Source organism: Centroberyx affinis, unplaced genomic scaffold (genome assembly GCF_046629955.1).
Source record: "Centroberyx affinis isolate AG114_WGS23_722 - 3 ecotype Tasmania unplaced genomic scaffold, CSIRO-AGI_Caff_v1 ptg001088l_1, whole genome shotgun sequence".
In the NCBI taxonomy this organism is placed as follows: domain Eukaryota; kingdom Metazoa; phylum Chordata; class Actinopteri; order Beryciformes; family Berycidae; genus Centroberyx; species Centroberyx affinis.
In genome coordinates this window covers 610,322-629,868 of record NW_027279633.1, presented here as the reverse complement: position 1 = coordinate 629,868, position 19,547 = coordinate 610,322, and the positions used below count along the sequence as shown (strand labels likewise).

At 41.9% G+C, this 19,547-nt stretch overlaps 3 protein-coding genes across 4 annotated transcripts in view; 1 reads left to right on the top strand and 2 right to left on the bottom strand.

Moving 5' to 3' along the window:
* Window positions 1–986: 986 nt before the first annotated feature.
* Window positions 987–3,588, bottom strand: lrrc20 (leucine rich repeat containing 20). 2 transcript variants are annotated; one of them, XM_071523443.1, is made up of 6 exons: window positions 3,311–3,588; window positions 2,692–2,740; window positions 2,404–2,478; window positions 1,971–2,120; window positions 1,636–1,803; window positions 987–1,511 (listed from the first exon to the last, which is right to left on the bottom strand). In XM_071523443.1, exons 3-6 carry the CDS (start codon window positions 2,471–2,473, stop codon window positions 1,375–1,377), a joined length of 525 nt encoding a protein of 174 aa, XP_071379544.1. In that variant the 5' UTR covers window positions 2,474–2,478; window positions 2,692–2,740; window positions 3,311–3,588; the 3' UTR covers window positions 987–1,374. The 2 variants fall into 2 exon arrangements, with proteins under 2 accessions (XP_071379544.1, XP_071379543.1); XM_071523442.1 differs by lacking the exon at window positions 2,692–2,740.
* Window positions 3,589–5,317: 1,729 nt separating this feature from the next.
* Window positions 5,318–9,026, bottom strand: ndr2 (nodal-related 2). Its single transcript, XM_071523445.1, has 3 exons — window positions 8,762–9,026; window positions 6,543–7,327; window positions 5,318–5,470 (listed from the first exon to the last, which is right to left on the bottom strand). The coding sequence occupies exons 1-3, from the start codon at window positions 9,024–9,026 to the stop codon at window positions 5,318–5,320; spliced, it is 1,203 nt and encodes a 400-aa protein (XP_071379546.1).
* Window positions 9,027–18,250: 9,224 nt separating this feature from the next.
* The window catches only part of pald1a (phosphatase domain containing paladin 1a), a 42,045-nt gene continuing 40,748 nt past the window's right edge, over window positions 18,251–19,547 (top strand). Inside the window, exon 1 of the mRNA XM_071523422.1 lies at window positions 18,251–18,347. Coding sequence (XP_071379523.1) covers window positions 18,286–18,347 — 62 coding nt within the window. The 5' untranslated portion in view covers window positions 18,251–18,285. The remainder of the gene's footprint in view (window positions 18,348–19,547) is intronic.

The window sequence follows — 19,547 nt, the reverse complement described above, 5'->3', positions numbered from 1 at the left end:
GATCACAAAGTTGTTCTGTGTATAAATAATACCAGTGCAGTGATCCAGAGGTCAGTATGTATCAGTGATGCACAGTGCAAGGTCACAGCCTGGACATGATAGCAGCCTGAGGCACAGTAGCCATGTGACGCTGTAAGCCTGCCGCCTTCTGCTTTGGCTGACCGATAGATGTTTGTCTGGCATTCTAATCTGGTCTTCTACACAAAGATAACAATAGCCTTGTAAAAAAAGGCGATGAACTTGATAACCCTTTACACTGCCTGTACTATACTGCTACCTGTACTGTCTCTATCCCAGACTAGATCAACAGTTTCTCCAATGCCTCCAACTTGTACAGAATGCGGCAGCCAGGCTTTGAAATGGTGCTAACAGAGGAAATCACATCATCCCAATTTTGGCATCACTTCACAGGTGAGCGGTTAGTTTCAGAGTTGACTTTAAGGTTTCGCTGATCTCCTCACCCTCAGTTATGAGCCTGAGCACCTCAGATCCCTTGGCAGGAGCCTTATGGTGATCTAGACTTAAGACTAAAGACGACGGGGCATTTTATGTCACAGCACCTCGCCTCCTTTCCTCAAGAAAAAAATCAGTGTTGTCTGTTAAATCAGACCCATTTCTATCAAGTTATGTGATGAAGTTTCCCTTTCCACTATAGTTCACTGGCTTAACCGTCCTCCATCCCCCTTTCCTTACTCTAACCAGGCTCTGTATCCCACCCCCCACCCTAATGACTGTGTCTTTTTTGCAGCTGTCCTCTTTTTGCTTGTGTAACCTTGTTTTTAATTGTCCTGCTTCTATCCAACAAAGTTAATATAAAGGTATTACTAGTATAGGTGTGTAAGTATAGGTGTGTAAGACTTCAGCTCACAATCTCAGCTCTCAATTCTGGTGTGAACCCTCTTGTGTGTGCAGTCCAGCAGATGCAGTGAAAACTCATTTGACACAAAAATGACACGAGTGTGTGTAATTGCCAGTGTCAAATATTTAAATGAAAAAAGCTCTTTCATACTATCAAAAGTCATAAATAAAAGTCATTTCAAAGATCCCAATTCAGACAAAAAATCATGTTAAATGGACCAGAGGCAGGAAGGTGGTGTGTTTTCATAGTTTTCAGATATGTCCAAAAGTGCACAGCATCCAAATGTCAACTTCACACTCTTGCTAGCTCCTACAGGATGAAGTAGAGGCCACAGGGTGTGTAAGGCAGCCATCTTTACACACCTCTGTTTCCTCGGTTCTTGCACAGCAGTGCGAGGTTTGAAGGTAATATTGATCGTCATCTGTCAGGCACAAGAAATTCTAAAAAAAAATTGTAGAAGGCACACAGCATGCAATCAAGTCTCTGGGTGGGAAAATGTCAAGTAGAACATCTTGTTAGGCCTCTGTTGTAGACAAAATGTCAAATTTGTGGGGAGATTGCACAGCAGATAGAGCATCTGTTTCCAAAGGATTGGACTTGATGTTTAGCCACTTCAGTGCCGGCATGGCAGACAACTTCTCCATTGGAATTTCTGTGTGGAAAAACACAAATCATACAGTAAACTCATTGGTTGTGCTTTCTTGTCATTGACTCAAAGAGTTTTCAGAACCAAGTCATCTTCTTTCACACATAAAGAATACATAACAGATTATTACCAGTGATGCAGTTTCCCTCCAGGTTGATCCTCTCCAGTGTGGGTATTTCAGCAAGCTTCTCTGGGAAGACGGTGAACTTGTTGTTGGCCAGATTGATGCTGGTCAGATGCTCCATTTCTCCCACAGAATCAGGCAGTTTGGTGAGAACATTGCCTTGCAGCTCCAATTCTGCAAGGTATTTGGAGACACGAGTAAATCGAGGAGTCGCTTGTCTGTTCCTCCATCACAGCATGAAGACATTCTGTCAACATTTGTGAGGTGAACAACAAATGAGATACACAACAATCTTTTCTTATGGCTTCAGTCATTGAATCCAAAGACGCAACATACTCTACCTCTCAGCTGAGTGAAGGTTGTAAAGAATTTGCTGGAAATTGCCTTCATCTCATTGTCAGCCAATGTGATAACATGTATGTTTTCTGAAACACTCCTCAGGACCTTGAACACACCATCTGGGAAACTAATCAGCTTGCAGTCTGACAGGTCTAGTGAGAGAAGAGGAAAATGATGATGGGGTTATCATGCATTAACACAGTAAGGAAACCCTGACTCTTCTATATTTAACAAGAACATTTAGATTCAGCATAGTAACAGGTGGTGTTACTTGAACTAACAACTTTAAGCCTTTGTCACCATCTGTTGGTGAAATTTGGAATAACAGCAACACCAGAATATTGTTTTGTCCTTGTTCATTCACACTGCTAGGAAACTGAAGAGAGAGAGAGAGAGAGAGAAAGAGAGAAGGGTTGTTGTGTGAGGGGGTCTTACCCAATCTATCTCTGCCCTCCTCTACTGTTGCATTGACCCTCCGGGCCACATTTGCCACTGCCTCAGCCATTTTTCCTATGGGAGGCCATGCAATATTACAGTTACACATATTTTTAGACAACAGAGATCCACACAAAATGACAGATTCATTAAATTACCCCAATACATTCATTCTTAATATTTGCACAAAATGTATGCCAATTTTTCCAGGGGCTTCATGCAATTCATGTGCTCACTTGCTACACTGAATCAGTATTATTTTACTGCTGTTGCAACTTTGATACTCACTGGGTGATCTTGTGTGCCTGTGTCCTTTAAGTTAAATGGTCCATATGATCTAATGATTTTTACCAATACACAGGATTTGATGTTACAATGTTGTAGACACACCATCTTCAAATGGAACAAACTGAATCCATACTGAATTGAATTGAACCCATGAATTGAACGAATTGCATACTGTCGACCAATCAGAACAATCATTGATATCTGGGTATGTCTGACGTAATACTCACTGCGTAGAGTAAGTACACCGGTTAAGTAAAGATGTGGGGGAAACTTTCTCTATGGGTACCAGTCAAATTTCCTGACCCTAACACTGACAGTTATAATTGGGGTAACTTTACGTTCCGTTTGTTAAACAGTATCATGAGACAGGGACATGCCATTCTCGTTGCAGTGGCCCTTTAACGTTACCGGCAATGGTGAGCACCCTCTCCCTTCCCCTTCCCCTTCCCCTCTTCCCTGCTTGGAAGTCTGTCTATCCAGCTCAACGTCCAACATGTAATATTAAACAAGCTTTACCGCACTCCTCCTCAACTCCCTTACTACTACCGCCTGGCACAGAGCTATAGATAGCCATTATTTCATTCGTGTTTCATTAAAACGCCGTGAAGAAGCCACTTACCCACGCTTTAAGCTAACGTTACAGAGCACGGCAGCGGCTAGTGTAAGCTAGCAGTCAGTCGCTCGCCGTCCAATCAAATGCATTCATTCAGTAAAACCAGAGTCAAATTTGGTGAGTGTGTATTTTTAGCCTGGAAGAGTTAAATTCACTGCTGTGGCAAAATGTTGCCATCTGCCGCTGTTCATTACAAATCAGACCCATTACCTCCTCATAATCACTTAAGTTTTTTTGTTCTAGTGTTAGAAATGTTTGTTTTCCTACTAGCCAACAGCCTAGTAGGAAATATTCTGCCCTACCTCAGGCGACCGATTCATAAGATTCAAACTTGCGCTTCTAAGTTGCATACTATGGAGCTCAACTTGGTAGTGACTGTATTATTCAGTAATTTGGAATATATATTTCTCTGAATTGCATGTAGGCCTATTGAAAGATATGACATGATGGAAACTTATTATAGCCTATTTATTAGGCTACTTTGTATTTATTACTATGCTATTAGGACAAATTGGTATATGGCATACTAACGACTCTCATACTGAAAAACAATATATTTCACATATAGGCTACTTTAGAATATGTTTAGAGATATGCTTCAAAATATGCAAAAATGTATTTGTACAGCTGACATTAATTCAAACATTTATCTGGAAATATATCCAAAATATATGGCCAGTCGAAATATTCTTTCAAATAAATGTCATCTACAAGTTAAATCTAAACACAGATTTAGCCATTTACATGTTTGTGTACTTTTACACATATTTTGAAGTATATCCTTTTTTCCCCCATATGGGCTGCTTTCTTGCCTGAGTGTAAAATTAAGAATTTAAATGCAGCCTTACCTTTGAGTCCTGGTCAAGTGCAATAACCTATTCCTCTGTTGACCACTGCCACAGTTGTGGCTTGGGAAAATTCCTGATTGGTCAACCTTTCATGTATTTTCAAAGGATTTGAATACAATGAGCCTCCTTTAGTTTAGCATCAGTACAAGCCTGTGTGTGCTGCATATTCATCATGACATCCTGCTTTGTAAAGGTAGGCCTGCCTTAATTGATAGCTACAACTAACTTCTGTTTTATAGTATTTGCTAGATATTACTCTCCTCTACAATGGTCTATTTTGAATGTGATTGAACATCAGTGGAATTTGCTGGGACTCGCTGTGGGCACCTGATGAGAAAAAAGAGATCTGTCATTCTGAAACCAGAATAGTCCACCTCTTTTGTAAGTGTGTTGGTTCTTTTGTGTCAAACACAGTGGTAGCTGCAGGTAAATATGCCAGTAATCTGAGTGTGTGTTGGCAGGTCAGAGGAATCTGTGCTATGTGGATGTTGTGCTTATGTCTGCAGCAGGTCAAAAAGGTTTGGATGATACCCTTGAAAAGTTGTACAGTATACAATTGTATAATTTTCCCTATGCTCATGTGAGAAATTCATAAAAAGAAAGAAATGCACAATGTACACAATACACAACACATGAGATAGAGCTCTCTAATTAGTGAAAACCACATGTAAAATGTACATAAATACAAACGCTTTTTAATATTTACAATAAATATACATTATTTTACAGTTACACATACGGATGTATAGTGTAAGCAATAGAAACAGTGCTGGAATAATCAACAATATCATTTCATGTTAACAAGTTATGCATAGATTAAATGGATAAAGTTAAGGAGAATAAACTTTTACATTAGATTGTGCTAACTGAACACAACTGGAAGGCTGGACGCTACTGTTCAGGTTGTATTTCAGCACGTCTTCAAATAAAAATATTCTCCTGACAAACCACAGCTCACATCACAAATAATAATCTCTGCACATAGATCCACTACAGACTTGTTAGAGTGCACAATGACAGTTATCAAAGAGCTTTTTCCTTCTGGCTGAGACTCAGGCCAAGGCTAAGTGTTCCCTCTTTCGCTTTCAAACTTTGGTTGCTGTCATATTCAGCACATTCAGCACCACGGGTCACTCTTGGGGTCTGTAGGAGGTGATTGTAGCCGTCACTGGCAGCCACACTCATCCACTATCATGTCTTCATGATGTCGAAGGAGCATTTCCCCGTTCTCATAGTACAGCATGCTTAATGGGCTCATTTTGGTCGGGGCGCAGCAGGGTGACGCGACTCTGTCAGGGTGGTAATGCTTCAGTAAACTCTGGAAGAGGGAGAGACAAAACATAGGATGTCATTTTGATGAATGACAATGATATTTCAATAATAAAGACAATTCCAGTCTCAAAATTGACTTTTTATGTTAGCAAAGATAATCAGATAGCTAACATATTATTTCTTATAGTAGTTTTATCCCAGTGATGAATTTGTGAGAGCAAGTAACACTTTTGAATCTGTTTTAACTCTTGGTGATACAGGTGATGTAGCTTTCTCTTGAAGAGATTCCTCTCCTATTAGTCTCAACCATTATGCTGCATTCATGTCATGTCAGATTTACCATAAATTTGACTTGCCAAGGAAAAACAGTTCACATCAGCCTCCTAGTGGCAATTACAAGTATGGCATGTGGGAGTTTTTTTTGCTCCAATTTCTCCTACTTGGCATCACAAATTGCGGAAAATCAACACAAATGCTAAAAATCAAAATTATCAGTTATATTCACAGTAATAGAATTAACTCTGCGATAAGCGAGTAATGTCTGCTGCAGGTCGTTCATGGTTGATTTTCAATTGAGAAATAAAAAATATTTTGAATATGGCCATTCCAACAAGTGAAATATGAACTTATCGTTGTAGCAGTGAGTTGTCATCCTGCTCTTTTGTTTCTTCTGATATGACATGAATGCAGCATTAGAGTCCTGACTCCCTCAAATTATTCACTCTCTTCCTCAACTAGCTCTCCTGATAGTATACTATCAGAAGAGTGAGTTTAACTGACTGCTTCAGCTCTGTCACAACCATATACAAATAATATTATTTAGAAAATTATAAACACACAGTGGTATGTTTCAGCTGCAAACAAACAATTTCATGTTACACAGTTTAAGGGAGGCTGGTCCCTACAGGTTAGGGAGGATGTTTTTTTTTTTTTAGTTTTTCCTAATAAAGTATGTTGTTTATTCATGAGTACAGTAGACTTAGACATTTTTACTTTATCCTTTTACCCCATAATTCTACTGAAAAATCTACTCGTATTGCATTTTACCAAACTCTGTCCTCCTCAACCTTTCAAACCACCAGCCTCCACTGCACAGCTCGACATGCTGCAACACTCACCTGCATATAAGCATGATTTGTTGGATTCAGGTCTTCTCCAAGAGGACTAGGGCAAGAACCTTCGCAGCGATAGGCATTATATCTCTTAGGGAAGATGATCCATGATCCCCAGCCAATCTGATTAAAGTCTACATGCAGGTCGACTCTGCGACAGAGGGGCTTTTCACTCCCTCTCTTGGACACCTGTGGGCCTCGCACTGTTTGCTCTCTCTGGCCCCGTTTGCTCCTGTGCCTCTTTGGCCGGCGGACCTTTTTAATTTCAGCGGGGGACAAGAACTTGGATTGTTCAGCTGTGTGGAGTAAGCTGGCTTTGGCCTTTGAGTTTTCATCTGAGCCGGTGTGCGAGAAGACAACCAGCAAGGCCCTGTCGCTCATCCCCTGCTCTCTTCTGGTGCTGGCCACATGGACAGGAGGATCCGGAAGCAACAGGCCTCTCTTTGTCTTTTCCATTTTCCACTTCCTCGACGCTCTTTTGTGTCGACTTCTCGCCGTCTGTTTCTCTCTGAGCCAGCTCAAGAGAGGCCTCGTCATGTTGAACACCTTCCAGTTTTGTGACGAGGTGACCAGCGAGGACGCGGTGAGCTGCCCCACCAGCTGCTGCTCCTGACAGCTCCTGTGCTTGTGGCACGCTTGCTCATGCTGGTGATAGATTTCCACAGTGATGTTGGAAACGTGCACCGTCGGCGGAAGCCGGAGCCTCAGCTCTGCTGCCTGGATCTGTTTGTCAGCCAGCAAGGTGTGGAGGTCAAAGGTTGCAACCCAGCGCCTCTGTCTATGTGTCAAACCTAGTGAGGAGAGTGACATAGAGAGAGATTAGCATAATATTTAGCAAGTTATCAAACATTATGTGTCAGTTTTAATTGGTTTATAAATGCAGAAAAGTGATCAGTCTGCATTAAAAGGCTCAAAAGTCTATAGGATGCACTTACCCAAATGAAAAATTACTATAATATTTCTATAATATTCTAATAGGGACTTATAGTGTGTCTGGGGCACTCAATAGTGAGTTTATAGTGACCTCATCATACTTTATGATCTATATTCACATCTCCTGTGATTGTATCACTATAATATTTCAATAATAATCCTATATGAACTTATAGTTTTGCTATGATATTTGTGTATCTTTCTAAAATGTGCTATAGAATTTTTGCAAGTGTATGTCCTAATGAAAATCAATGATAAAAAAATGCTTTGATATTTGCCTACTTTTAATATGAGCACACTGTATTGATACATTTACAAATGAAAATTTTCTGCAAAAGGCCTATTGAAAAAATAAACCAGTCAGATTGGTACTGTATAGGACAATTGGGCTGCGACCCACATGTGTAAATTAGGGCAATTGTGATTCAAAGAACAGGTGTGGTACATCATCAATCAAAAAGATTAAAGCATCTTATACATTTTACTACTGTATTGTCCAGCGTATTGACCTATTGATTTAGATTGTTGATTAAAGGTGCAAAGCATCTTCAGAAGCTGCATTTCAGGGGCTGGAAGAGACGTTATTAATCCACTCAAACCAAACACCGGGCCGAAACCAATCATTTAACACATCTCTGCCTCTCCTGGCTTCTGCATATCCTCATTCAAACAAATAGGTAAGAACTCTAACACCTAGCAGCGATGTGAAATTAGATTCAGCAGCGGGGAGGGTTGTCCCCGTTGGCTGCTTGTGCCACCATGTTAAATCCCGAGCTCTAATCTAATCAAGCCAAGTGTGAAAAGAACTAAGGGAAGTTGTTGATTTGAGTTAACAAGAGATTTGTATAGGGGGATGTCTGGCAAGGTATCTAATCAACATCACCTATTTAAGAAAAAGAGGTTTGCTTTGAGAATTAGACAGAAAACCGGCCTTTTCACACGCTGATCCCTGCATGGTTATTCACCCCTCTAAATGGGATGTGGATTGAAACCCTCTGAGGTCGTCTGGCACAAAGCTTTGACAGCGCTGCACTTAGGCCATCCTAAAACACTAACATCTCAGAGGGTCTGTAAATGATAGAGGACATGTCTCTGGGTGACAAAAGCTCAGAAAGCATCTTACAAAGTTTTAAGCAAAAAAAAAAAAATCTGAAAGTTTCACACAGGGCAAATAGGCATGTGTCTCCTACATGTCTATGCCATTAGACCCATTACAAGTCTCTTATGTTCAAATCTAAAACCTATAAATGATCACTTCCAGCATGGATGGCAGAATAAGCAGATTCACTTACTTCTAGCCATCACACTCTTGACGGTGTCTGCTTGCCTCGCCGCAGCTCGCTCCATAGCATCCATAGGCCGGGATAAGTTGGACTTGAAATTCCTGTAGAGGTGCACCATGTACGTGGGCAGGTGGTATCCGGTCGAGCGGTCCATGACGGCGAAGCGGTGCAGTGACCTGGCGTAAACTCCATCTCTTGCCTTGTGAACCCCCTGGGCCAGCAGCACGAGCAGAGATGCGTGCAGCGCTACACCCAAAGCTCCCAATGAGCGCATGTTTCAGCCGCGCTAATGACAAATTCCTCTCCGGAGAGATTAGGGGTGTCTTATATACCCTCACCCACCCCCTCACCCCCCCCCCCCATCGCATATTTAACAAGTAGCTGAGAACATTAAAGGAAATTGACATGCGTCCTCAAGACTTGTTACTTGACAGCTCATCATCCATTCAGTTGGTAATGAGGCGCCTGGGTGCGTGTTTACAAGGAGCGCAGCTTTTTGTTTGTGCCATATTCTCTGGGCTTCAGACAGCAGGCCTGTTTCTCCAGGCTTAATTGTTTCAGGTATTTGGCGTAGACTAACTGTTAAGCTTTCCCAAAGAGGCATGTATTAAACATCATGTGGAATGTAGGCTATGGGATGGAGCATCATAACTCATATTATACATAGACTACTAAAACACCGCATGGCTAATCAAACATTATCTTAATACAAAACAGTGACACCCTGACGAAAAAATCACTCAATATTCAATAGCATCAACATTATTCAATAATAAATATTCCTACAATATCACTATAGGGAATTCAAGTGTGACTGTGGTCCTGGAATTAATGATTACCTTATTGCATTTTACGCACAGTGGTATTTTTTAATCTTCTATGTTATCACTATAATATTAGCCTATATGGATTTATAGTGTGTCTCATCCTTCTTTAGATTTTTATTTCCTATGGTTTCACAATAGCCTAGTATTCCTACAAAATAACTATAGGGCCTCATCGTGAAGTTTGAGTTTATCATGACCTCATCACACCAGTATTTTTTAATCTTTAATAGTGTATTACTATAATGTTCCTATAGGGACTTATAGTGCTATTGATATTTTATAATACCCAACAATGAATTGTATTTTTTCGTATTGACTTTTAGCATAGAGCCCCCACTGCAATGTCACAAAGTTCAATAATTCATGCTTTAGATGGGGTTTATACCGTGCCAGTGTTTAGGCGTTAGTAATGTTCTGGTTACTGAATGATGTGCAGAGACGCTCTTGGCAGTGCAGAAAGCATCTGAGGAGGACTGGGAACTGCGCATGCTCCGTCCGTCCTTTATTCTCATAGTGAAATCCTTTCCTTGTAATTTTCCCGAGAAAAGGACAGAAAAATCAATGGATGTTTTTTCCCTGGAATAAACAGAAAGCGGCGCACCTTACATCCCGCATATCGGACAAAGCGAGCGTCAAAGCATACATGTTTTCTTAGGGAAAGACGCTTTTTCGCTACCGAGTGCTGAAATGGTGAGTAGTTCTAAAGTTTACGGCTCTTGTTGCACGAATCGCTGCACGGCAGCCAAAAAGTTAACATTCATACAGTTTTTTTTGAAGAGTTTAACATTTTCTGTGCGGTTTTAATCGCATCTGATTGCTGTTGAGTAGATATGTGCAGCAGAACACTTCTACAAGATTTAAACAACAAAGATTATTTTCATGATGCGTAATGTGTAGGTACTTGGTGGGGCATGCATGTGCTTGGCACCCCCCACTCCCCATGCCTACCCTGTATTGTGCACTGCATCGCTGTTGCTCGCTTAAATGCAGTGATTCAGTGCTAAATCAAAAGGTAGATAATCGATGACTTCCAGCTGGCGATCATTGTAAGGCAAACATTCACCAATAAACAAAGATCAACTATATTTTTTAGAAAGCATTAATCTTTATCCTCTCTTACATCTGTTTGATAGCCTAGGCTTACTTTACCATGATGTAGGCCTATAGGATGAATTTATGCCATAAATATGTCGTCATTAAAAGGTGGGTAAGATGAGTTGAGATGGGTTTACCCTCTATATCCCTGCTTATAGGTGCCACAATATCATAGTTACACTTCCACACTTGTTTCAAGGGTTTCATGACATGAATATGAAAAGGCAAGTAGCCTACTAACATACTTCAATCCATTTGTTTTGAGATAGGGTTCAGAAGATACAAGAGATTGGCCAAAAAATGACTTGTACAGGTAGACAACATTCATTCAAAATAGATATTTGACAGCACATACAATAGCGCATAAACAGAAAATGTATTTCCATTGTCTAAAATGTATTTCAAATGAATGTCATCTACATGTACAAATACATTTTTGGCCATTTTTTGTATATCTTGAAAAAATGAACCCTGTCTCTAAACATATTCTGATATGAGTGAAATTGATTTTTTTGCAGTATGGGATGCCTATAGATACACATGTCGAACATGTTTGAAATGTACGAACACATTTTCATTGTTGGCATTAGATGTAATGCAAATTATGAAACATCGGCCCATCCTTCATAACTGAAGTCCAAGGCAGTAACAACAAGCACATGATGCCCTTTGATGTGTAGTAGTCTCCTCTTTTGTTAGTTGTCCAGCTGGGCTAAGTTTTCTCTGCTGACATCACTTTTCCTTACATCCTGGGGGAAGACAGAAACTGGCTCTTGTCAGCAGAGAGCAGAGATCAAACCGTGAACATCACAATTAATCAAGAGTGAGAGCATGATACTCCTCAGTGAATGCAGCAGCTGGACCATAACATGTGATTAAGCTATTTATTCTTGATTTTATCTTGATAAGATGCATAGGCCTATAGCCTGAGTGTGTTTTCCCCGTGAGAATAGAAACCTTACTCCTCCCAGGCTTAAAGATGATGATTAGGATCTGTTGTGAAATGTTGTCAAAGGCCTTGCTTTATCATATAGTATTTATGGGAAGTATAGATATTGAATGGGCATTGATAAAGTAATTCAAAACATGGGTGTTGTTATAGGTTTGGGGTTTCTTAGGGCAGTGGTTCCCAAAGTGGGGTCCGAGGACACCCAGGGGTGCTTGGGGGTTCCAGGGGGTCTCCCAGCAAAATCAGGAATAATTGAATTTTCTGTCAATCTGTCCAGTTGTGCCAAATCTCACATGGGGTTCCTTGGGACAGAATCTTAGCAAATGGATGTCGGTTGTTTAATGTGAATCTGTTCGGCTGTTCTTGACTTAAAAATGTTGCTTTAAGGTAGTGAACCTCTCTGTCCTGCTGCCAATCCAGTACAGTGTATACTCCAAGTGCAATGGATAATTTTTACCACAAGGTGTCATATCTTATCACTGGAGAGAGTTTCATATTGCACATCCCCAAAATATTCATTCTATGCAAGAATCTGGCCCCTCAGGTCATTTTAGTTCATTCTAATTTCAGCTCCCCAGGAGTTTTAGCATTGGTGACATATTGTTTACTAAGAAATAATAGTGTCTTTAATACATTCATTGTGGCAGTGGTGTCCCCACACTGGTAGAAAAATGTAGAAAAACACAATGGAAATTCATGTGTACATGTTCAAAAATGATTGTAGTGTATCCAAATATGACCCATTTTTAAATTGTATTATGCTCATGCTGGTACTGGAAACGAGAACGAGAACAAACCCCGGGTTACAGAACTAAAACTCAGGCAAAATATTCTCCTTTATTTTCTCCTCCTCTCCTGATGCTTTTACAGGGGATTTAGCAAATAGGCCTTTTGGGCAAGACAGACACCAGGCCTTGCAAAGGACTTGGACAGGACAGGTGATATTACCCTTATGCTCTGTCTTTGTGTCACCGTTGGGACACATAGCAGAGAGGATGTTTCTTTAAATCTGTCACAGAACATTATCGTCTTCATCCTCTCACTTCCGACTTGTGATCTGCTTATACTGCCATCCGTTACAAAATGGAAAGAGACCAAGGACTTGCAGTTGTCAGAGTGATTAAATATGTCCTATTGGAGCCTTTACTGGGGCTATTGTAATGAGAGAAATGAGCAACGCACATTTAAAATTCAAATATCTTTTTGGTGGCATCCATTTAGACTATTACTTATTCCAGGTTTAGTTCTTGATATTGTGTTGGGATCCTGAGGCTTACATGTGATAAGATGACATTGTCTCACACTCATGGTGTTGCAAGAACTTCATCAAAGTCTTGGCCTGCACTGCTGCAGGAAGGAAGGAACAGGTGTGGCAGCACTAGATTTTATGTTCATATCATGCAAACAGTCACCACTTTTGCAAAAAAGCTTAATTTTGGACGTTATCTTGTGAGATTGCTGATTAAACATACATTTGTAACAAAATCCTCCCATTCAAGGCAGCCACTTACGAGATATGCTTATGATGTTATTGGACGTTTTGTTTTCTCATTTGGAGTCTTAAGTGAACTGCTGTACTGTGGGCTGTAAATGTGTTGTAGGCTATGTGGGTGGCTGACAGAATGTGTTTAAAGCACTGGGACTGACTGGCTTACAAATCATGCAGGTTTAGTCAGTTTATGCCTGTAACTGTACAATATTTTGACACAGTTTGCTTTGTGCTGTGCTTTATACAGAGTCCAGGATGAGTTGGTATACAGTCTAATACAATCTACACATGATGAGTCGGTCTTAACTCAGGGTTACGACTGCTGCTTCCTCTAGAGATAGAGCACACAGCCCTTTTTGCAGCTAAACCTCAAGCTTAATTCTGAGTATTTGCCCAGCTGTAAGTCTATTTGCCTTTAACATGGCATGTGTTAACTGCTAATGAATGGAGTAATTAGAGCATCATAGTGAATTAGGCTTACGTGATGTCACCTGCGTGCTGTTGTTGCCTTCTCACTGATTGTCTGCATCCTTAGGTTTGTGATATTGTCAGATCTGCATTATATTGGGTTACTTGAGGGTTACTGGCGCTGGCTGATTGTAATAAGTTTGAATTATGTTGTTTGAGACTGCTGTGAAAGGGTCTGCCATGTGTGGGAGGCATTATGTTGCCAGGAGCCTCCAATAGTGATTGGATAGTGAACCAGTTGATGAGTAAGCCTCTCCGGGTCCGCCTCCACATCCTTTTTACACACACTGACACTCTCAGTTCCACACACACACACCTCATGCACGGTGCTGCAGGCGTGCAACAAACTCACAGTGACAGCGAGAGACACACGAGCGAACAGGAGGGGGAACATGCCGTCACCCGTCTGTCCCTGATGTGGAGCCGAGACTCTCCTCCACCCCTCCACCCCTCCACCCCTCTCCCCTCTCTCTTCTCCCGCTGAGTTAGCTGCCTGTCTGCGCTCTGTCCTCACTGAAGGGCACTTTCATTGACTCGGCCCACGCTTTTTTTCATAAGGACGCGTTAATGATGCGAGACTGCCGCCTGCCGTAGTGGGATCAGTGGGCAGAGACAGACCGCCTCGCAGATCAGAGAGAGGGCTGGAAGGATGTCCGACTGAGACCGGAGCCGCTGCTGGAGAGCTGTCATTTCGCTCCTCTTTATTTTTAACCCACTATTTTTTTTCTTTTTTTTTTTTCTGTGTGTGTTCCTCAGAGACTCGAGCACCTCTCGGATGGTGTACGAAACAGCTGAGAGTCAGGTACTGTCGCTGTGATACTGTGTGTTCTCTGTGTTGTGGTACTTCTACAGTAGGACTTCTACTGCAGGGCTTCGGTTGCTAGACATGTCATCGGTATCTGTCTGAAGGATATGAAAGGATGTGGCACACATTGCTATTTAAACGCTTACCAGTTCAGATGGAGGTGATGATATTATTATCAGCCTACCACAGACTCCAGACTAGCATTAGACTAAACTACAAAATCTTTTCAAACTACAAAATCTTACTCAAAATGTACTGTGACATACAAAATGCTATTTTCCCTTGTTCAGCCATAATGGTAGAGGTATTCCTTCGCTTAACACATTTGGCACTAACAGTCATGTAAAACAGTTACACAGCTAAATAGATTACATTCCTCATGGCTTGTCTTGCCTGTGCTCTCTTCTGGACTTGGTATCAGCTCTTATTCCATTACCAGAAGACCAGTGCTTATGTGGCAGGATCCTGGCATCCCATGCCGACTTCGAAAATTCAGCTTCCAAGTCAAGATATGTTTTGCTGCACACACACCGATGCACAGTTTCAGTCTGACTGACAAGTGAAACTAAACATGTTAAAAAATCAGTGTGAAATCTGTCGGTTCTTGAAGGCAGTGACAAGTAAAACGCTGTCAGTTGGCCTCATGGTGCTGACAGCATATTGCGGTCAGACACTGGGTTTGACAAAAATGAAAGCCACATTACTTCAGCCTTGAAATCATAGGGGATAAAATTGCCATCCTGAAATGAAATAAATTACAGGCACAGTTTCAAGAATAGATTTGCACACCCTTTTTAGCAGCTTAGTGTAGAGCCTTGATGAACGCAAGAATGCAGCAGGCTGGAGGTTACTCACATGATTTGTGTCATATTCAATGCAGCAGCAGAGCTTGGGTTTCTTTAATTTTATTCATGGCGTACAAGGAGATCTGCTGCTCTACTTTTGTTTTCTTTTTTTCGCAGCTTTTCAGTGCCTGTTGTTTTTCCGTCTTTTTGTGCACTATCTATTTTACAGTGAAAAGGCTATTTTGAGTAGTTTGATTTTGATCAGATTTGGAAATTGCATCCCTGAACTGTGCACAGTATGGCTTCCTGTTGCCACAGCGGGCTCTTGGATGTTTTCTTTTGAAAAAAAGACAAACATCAAATATGTAAGTTGACACAAATGCACAATGCGGTCTTTGGAAGTGTTGAGGGAAAACAAAAAGATTTCTGTAGAGGAAGCACTGAGCTAATTTCCGTGCAATGCTGTGACATTTGGTTCAGGAACTAGCAATGTCCTGTGGAGTCACACTTCTATGTAACCCTTAACCTCTTTGGTGAAAGATGTGTACAGCTGCAGGGAGGAAGTTTCAAAGAGTCCGATCAAGCATTTCCTGCCAAGGTGTGCTTGCACTTCCTCTGCCTGGGGGTGTGTGACTGGTTGTGTTCAATGGCTTTGGTGTGTGGAATCCTGTCATGAGTGAGACGGGCTATTGTGTCATTATGATAAACAAGAGTACGCCTGGATGTTTCCAATCCATGAATTGCTGTGCATTAAACTGGCTGGTTGAGCAACATTCAAAAATCTGAAGTCTCTTACACAACCCTACATGTTATTTGGCAAGTCATCTTGCCAAAGCTGTATGAGCGCATGATCAACAGCAGCAAAACATCCTAGTGTAATGTGGTACTGACTCATAAGGTCGTGTCCCCATTCGCTGCTTTGTGCCAAACTCATCAAAGCCTATAAATTGGGGCCTTTCTCGGGGATGATCCACTTAAAAATGACGAAATCTAAGCGCTGCTTTAGAAATGAGGATTACTTGACAACTTGACTGCATCAGCCTAACGTTATATTCAGAGAAGGGGATTGTTTTGGTGTGGCCATCAGGCCGACACAGGCTTAGCGTTGTCAGACTGAACGAGTGGCCTCCGTGGAAACCAGCAATACCCGTGATCCTTGAATAGCATTGTGGCCTAGTAAGTGAGTTGGCCCAATTTTGGCCTTTTTTTAAGGTTCTTGTTGCCACAAATTGTGCTCTTCTCAATCTCAATATGGGAAATTGTGTTGAAAGATCTGCTGGCGTTATGAACTGATACCCATCTCTCTTGAACCCCCTGCATCTCTTGTGAATGAAGAGTACTCGGCATCCTTCCTCTTATTAGATGGGCCACCAACAGATGCATCCTGCAGCTGCACACTCCTTCCTGTCTGCATTTAGACCCTTTTGTCTGAAGAAGTTGCTACAGCAAAGTTGGGACACCGGCTGAATTTAAATAGGCCGGCCCTGAATGGAGCAATGCTGGCAGACAGGCAGAAGGCTCCAGTTTCCATGGTCTGATTCTTACTGTGCCATCAGTGCATTTTGGTGTGCATGCTCGCTGCGCTAATTTTTAAATATCAATGCCTTTGACTGACTGTCCAACTGTAATTGGTGGTGAAACAAAGGTGACTTGAAGATTGTCTTTTATTTGGTGTCTGCCTAGCTGATGAAGACTGTGATACATAGTTGGTTTCACTACTGTTGACAAAACACACTTATTGTAATTCGCTTTGGACAAAAGTGTCTGCTAAATGACATAATGTAGTGTAATTTGGTATGATTTTACTGCATTGTTTTCATAGATCTGCTTTTGGTGATTTTTGCTCCACACTGTCAGAGGAAATCCCAGTTTGTCTTGGTCTTTTATTGGCCTCATGAGCAGTGCAGTGCTTCCCTGGTTGACATGTGGAATAAACAGCCTCTCTGATGAGTTGCCTTGATTGGCTCTCCAGGAGGATGTTTATGACTGAGGGCTATTTCTACTTAGGCCTCCGCCCCAGCTGCCTGCCTGCCAGACCAGGCCTGCCCATGCTGAAATCAGCCTGGGAGCGTGGCTGCCTGGCTCACTATGTAGCGGGGACTTCAGTTTGAGAGTGTATCTGCAGAGTATAAGACAGCAGAGGTATGCAGATGTACCTGTGCAATATCAATTTCATCTAGAGAGCTATACAATAGCACACACTTCCTTTGGAGACCTGTAAACTGAAGCCTCCGTTAGGAAATGTCAATTATGCTCAGTTTGTAAATTCAGACGCAGAAAAAAGAACAAATGCAGGAGGCAAAATGTAGGAAGTTCTAGTGTGCGGATGAGGAGAATGGGAGAATCCAGTGTCAGAGTGTTTTACAGCCTTTGACTGAGCCACATAGGGACAGCCTATAATATCATGGCATGACTGTGGTGGTGGGTACAGGAAACCTGCTGATTAAATTTCCTTAAAGTGACAGAGATTGAAAAGAGTTTCCTACGCAGAGTAAATGCCCTATACTATGAGTGATGCAAAGTTCTGCTCTCAGTGTAAAGAAGAACTCAAGGAGACAAAACGTTAGGAGGAGCCATCTTCTGTTTATCATAACTCCTATCTCACCTGGGTGACTAGAGGACAGAGACGTTACTGACCTCTGACCCTAATGGACAATTCATGATTTCATGCCATCCAAAAGAGATTTTCAACACTTTGAGTAGGAGAAGACAGGACACATGCACTGGTTAGCAGTCTTGCTCCTAGTGTTCACTTGTGCTGCTTGCTTTATAGTACAACAGCCAATTGTGTCGTTTTTTGTGCACAGCCTGTCCCTGTGAAAGGGAGCTGAGCTTAAGCCATCTGGCTGCCAGATGTACCACTATTTCCCTCGGCCCCCTCCGTAGAGACGTGAGCCTCTCGCATGAATCTACTCCCCAACATGAGATAGGAGATAGGAGGAGGAAGACGCTGTCTGGGAGCTGGAGCTCCAGAGGAGTTTGTCCATGCCAAGCAACAGGGCACTCTGAGTTCTGCGCGAGGGGTGTTTCCCACCGACTGGGGGTGGAAGAGGGGATTCGGAGGGGAAAGATTTCCTTTTGGATGTGATGCCAAGTTCACACACTCGTTTGGACCATGGCGGAAAACAAGCAGCACAGAAAAGGGTCTGGAAGCGCAGATCGCCCATCTTCCAAGACGTAAGGATGTCAGATTTGACTGGCGATCAGCATTATTGCAGTGTGGAGGGTTTTTGTTTTTGGTAGTCAGAAAGTCATCATGGCAACAGAAATGCTTTCGGCATGTGGTAAGGACTCAAATAGAATTGGGCAGTTGGAACACACAGTATTCAAGAAAACTTTGCTTGCTTTCACGAAACCTTGGAAGAGCAGAGTCATAAATATCCTCTCTTTTCTTTCTCTAGATCAGCTTTTGATTGATTTAACACTTTGATTTAGGCTAGTTTTTTCCTTGAGTCATATGTTTGATAGTAGATTTAGTTCTATCATAGAATTTTTGAGTCAAGCCGTAAAAGAACATTTTGGCCAATCCTCTGTTTTTGTACGCTTGAGGCCTTTTAAGGAGACAAAGTAACGGAAGAAATTCAAGATTGTGTTGTCTTATCTCCTGCGCTTGCGAGAAGAGAAACTCAAAGCAAAAGGTCTCTAGTGCAAGGTTAACCTGCCCACTCACTCCCAGACACAACAAAGGGGAGAGTTGCAGTGACTCACCAGTCACTTCTTTCTCCACAGAGCCTCTCTACAGAGTGAGAGTGGGCTCAATTGAAAGCTGGAGATCACACAGAGGTGCTTTGAGCTTGGGGGGGGGGGGGGCACAGACAGCCCTGCTACACTCCTCGGCTGTGTCGCATCAAGTTAACTTTGATGTTGACTGATTGACTCTCTACTCCTTGTTATTACATTATGGCTCTCTTGTACATGTGTGTGTGTATTGAAATAGGTAACTTGCTGTGCTTCTCTCTGTTTTGTTAAAAGACTGTATTCAGGAGTTGTGTGTGTGTGAGTGTGTCTCTCTCTGTTTGTGTACTCGGGGAGATGGCCGGGACTGTTGGTTCCTGGCTAGCTATGTGTTACATGTGATGTGGAGGAGCAGTGTTGGTCCTGACGCTGCTAGCTTGTCGGAAGACGCGTTTGTTTATCTGCAGAGCTCCGTGCAAATCCCCCTGTTTACTCAGGGGGGGCGTTTGCTTGAAGTGCCTGGCTGGCTTGTTTGGGGGGCAGAGTGCTCCACATCAAGTGGTCTGATTAACATATAAATACTGTCACACTTAGCTTAATTCCTTACCCACTATGACTAAATTGTAGAAATATGAAGGTGATGATGATTGTAATTTTCGAGGGTTGTTCAAGAAATTGACTAAACCATTGTATGGTACAATA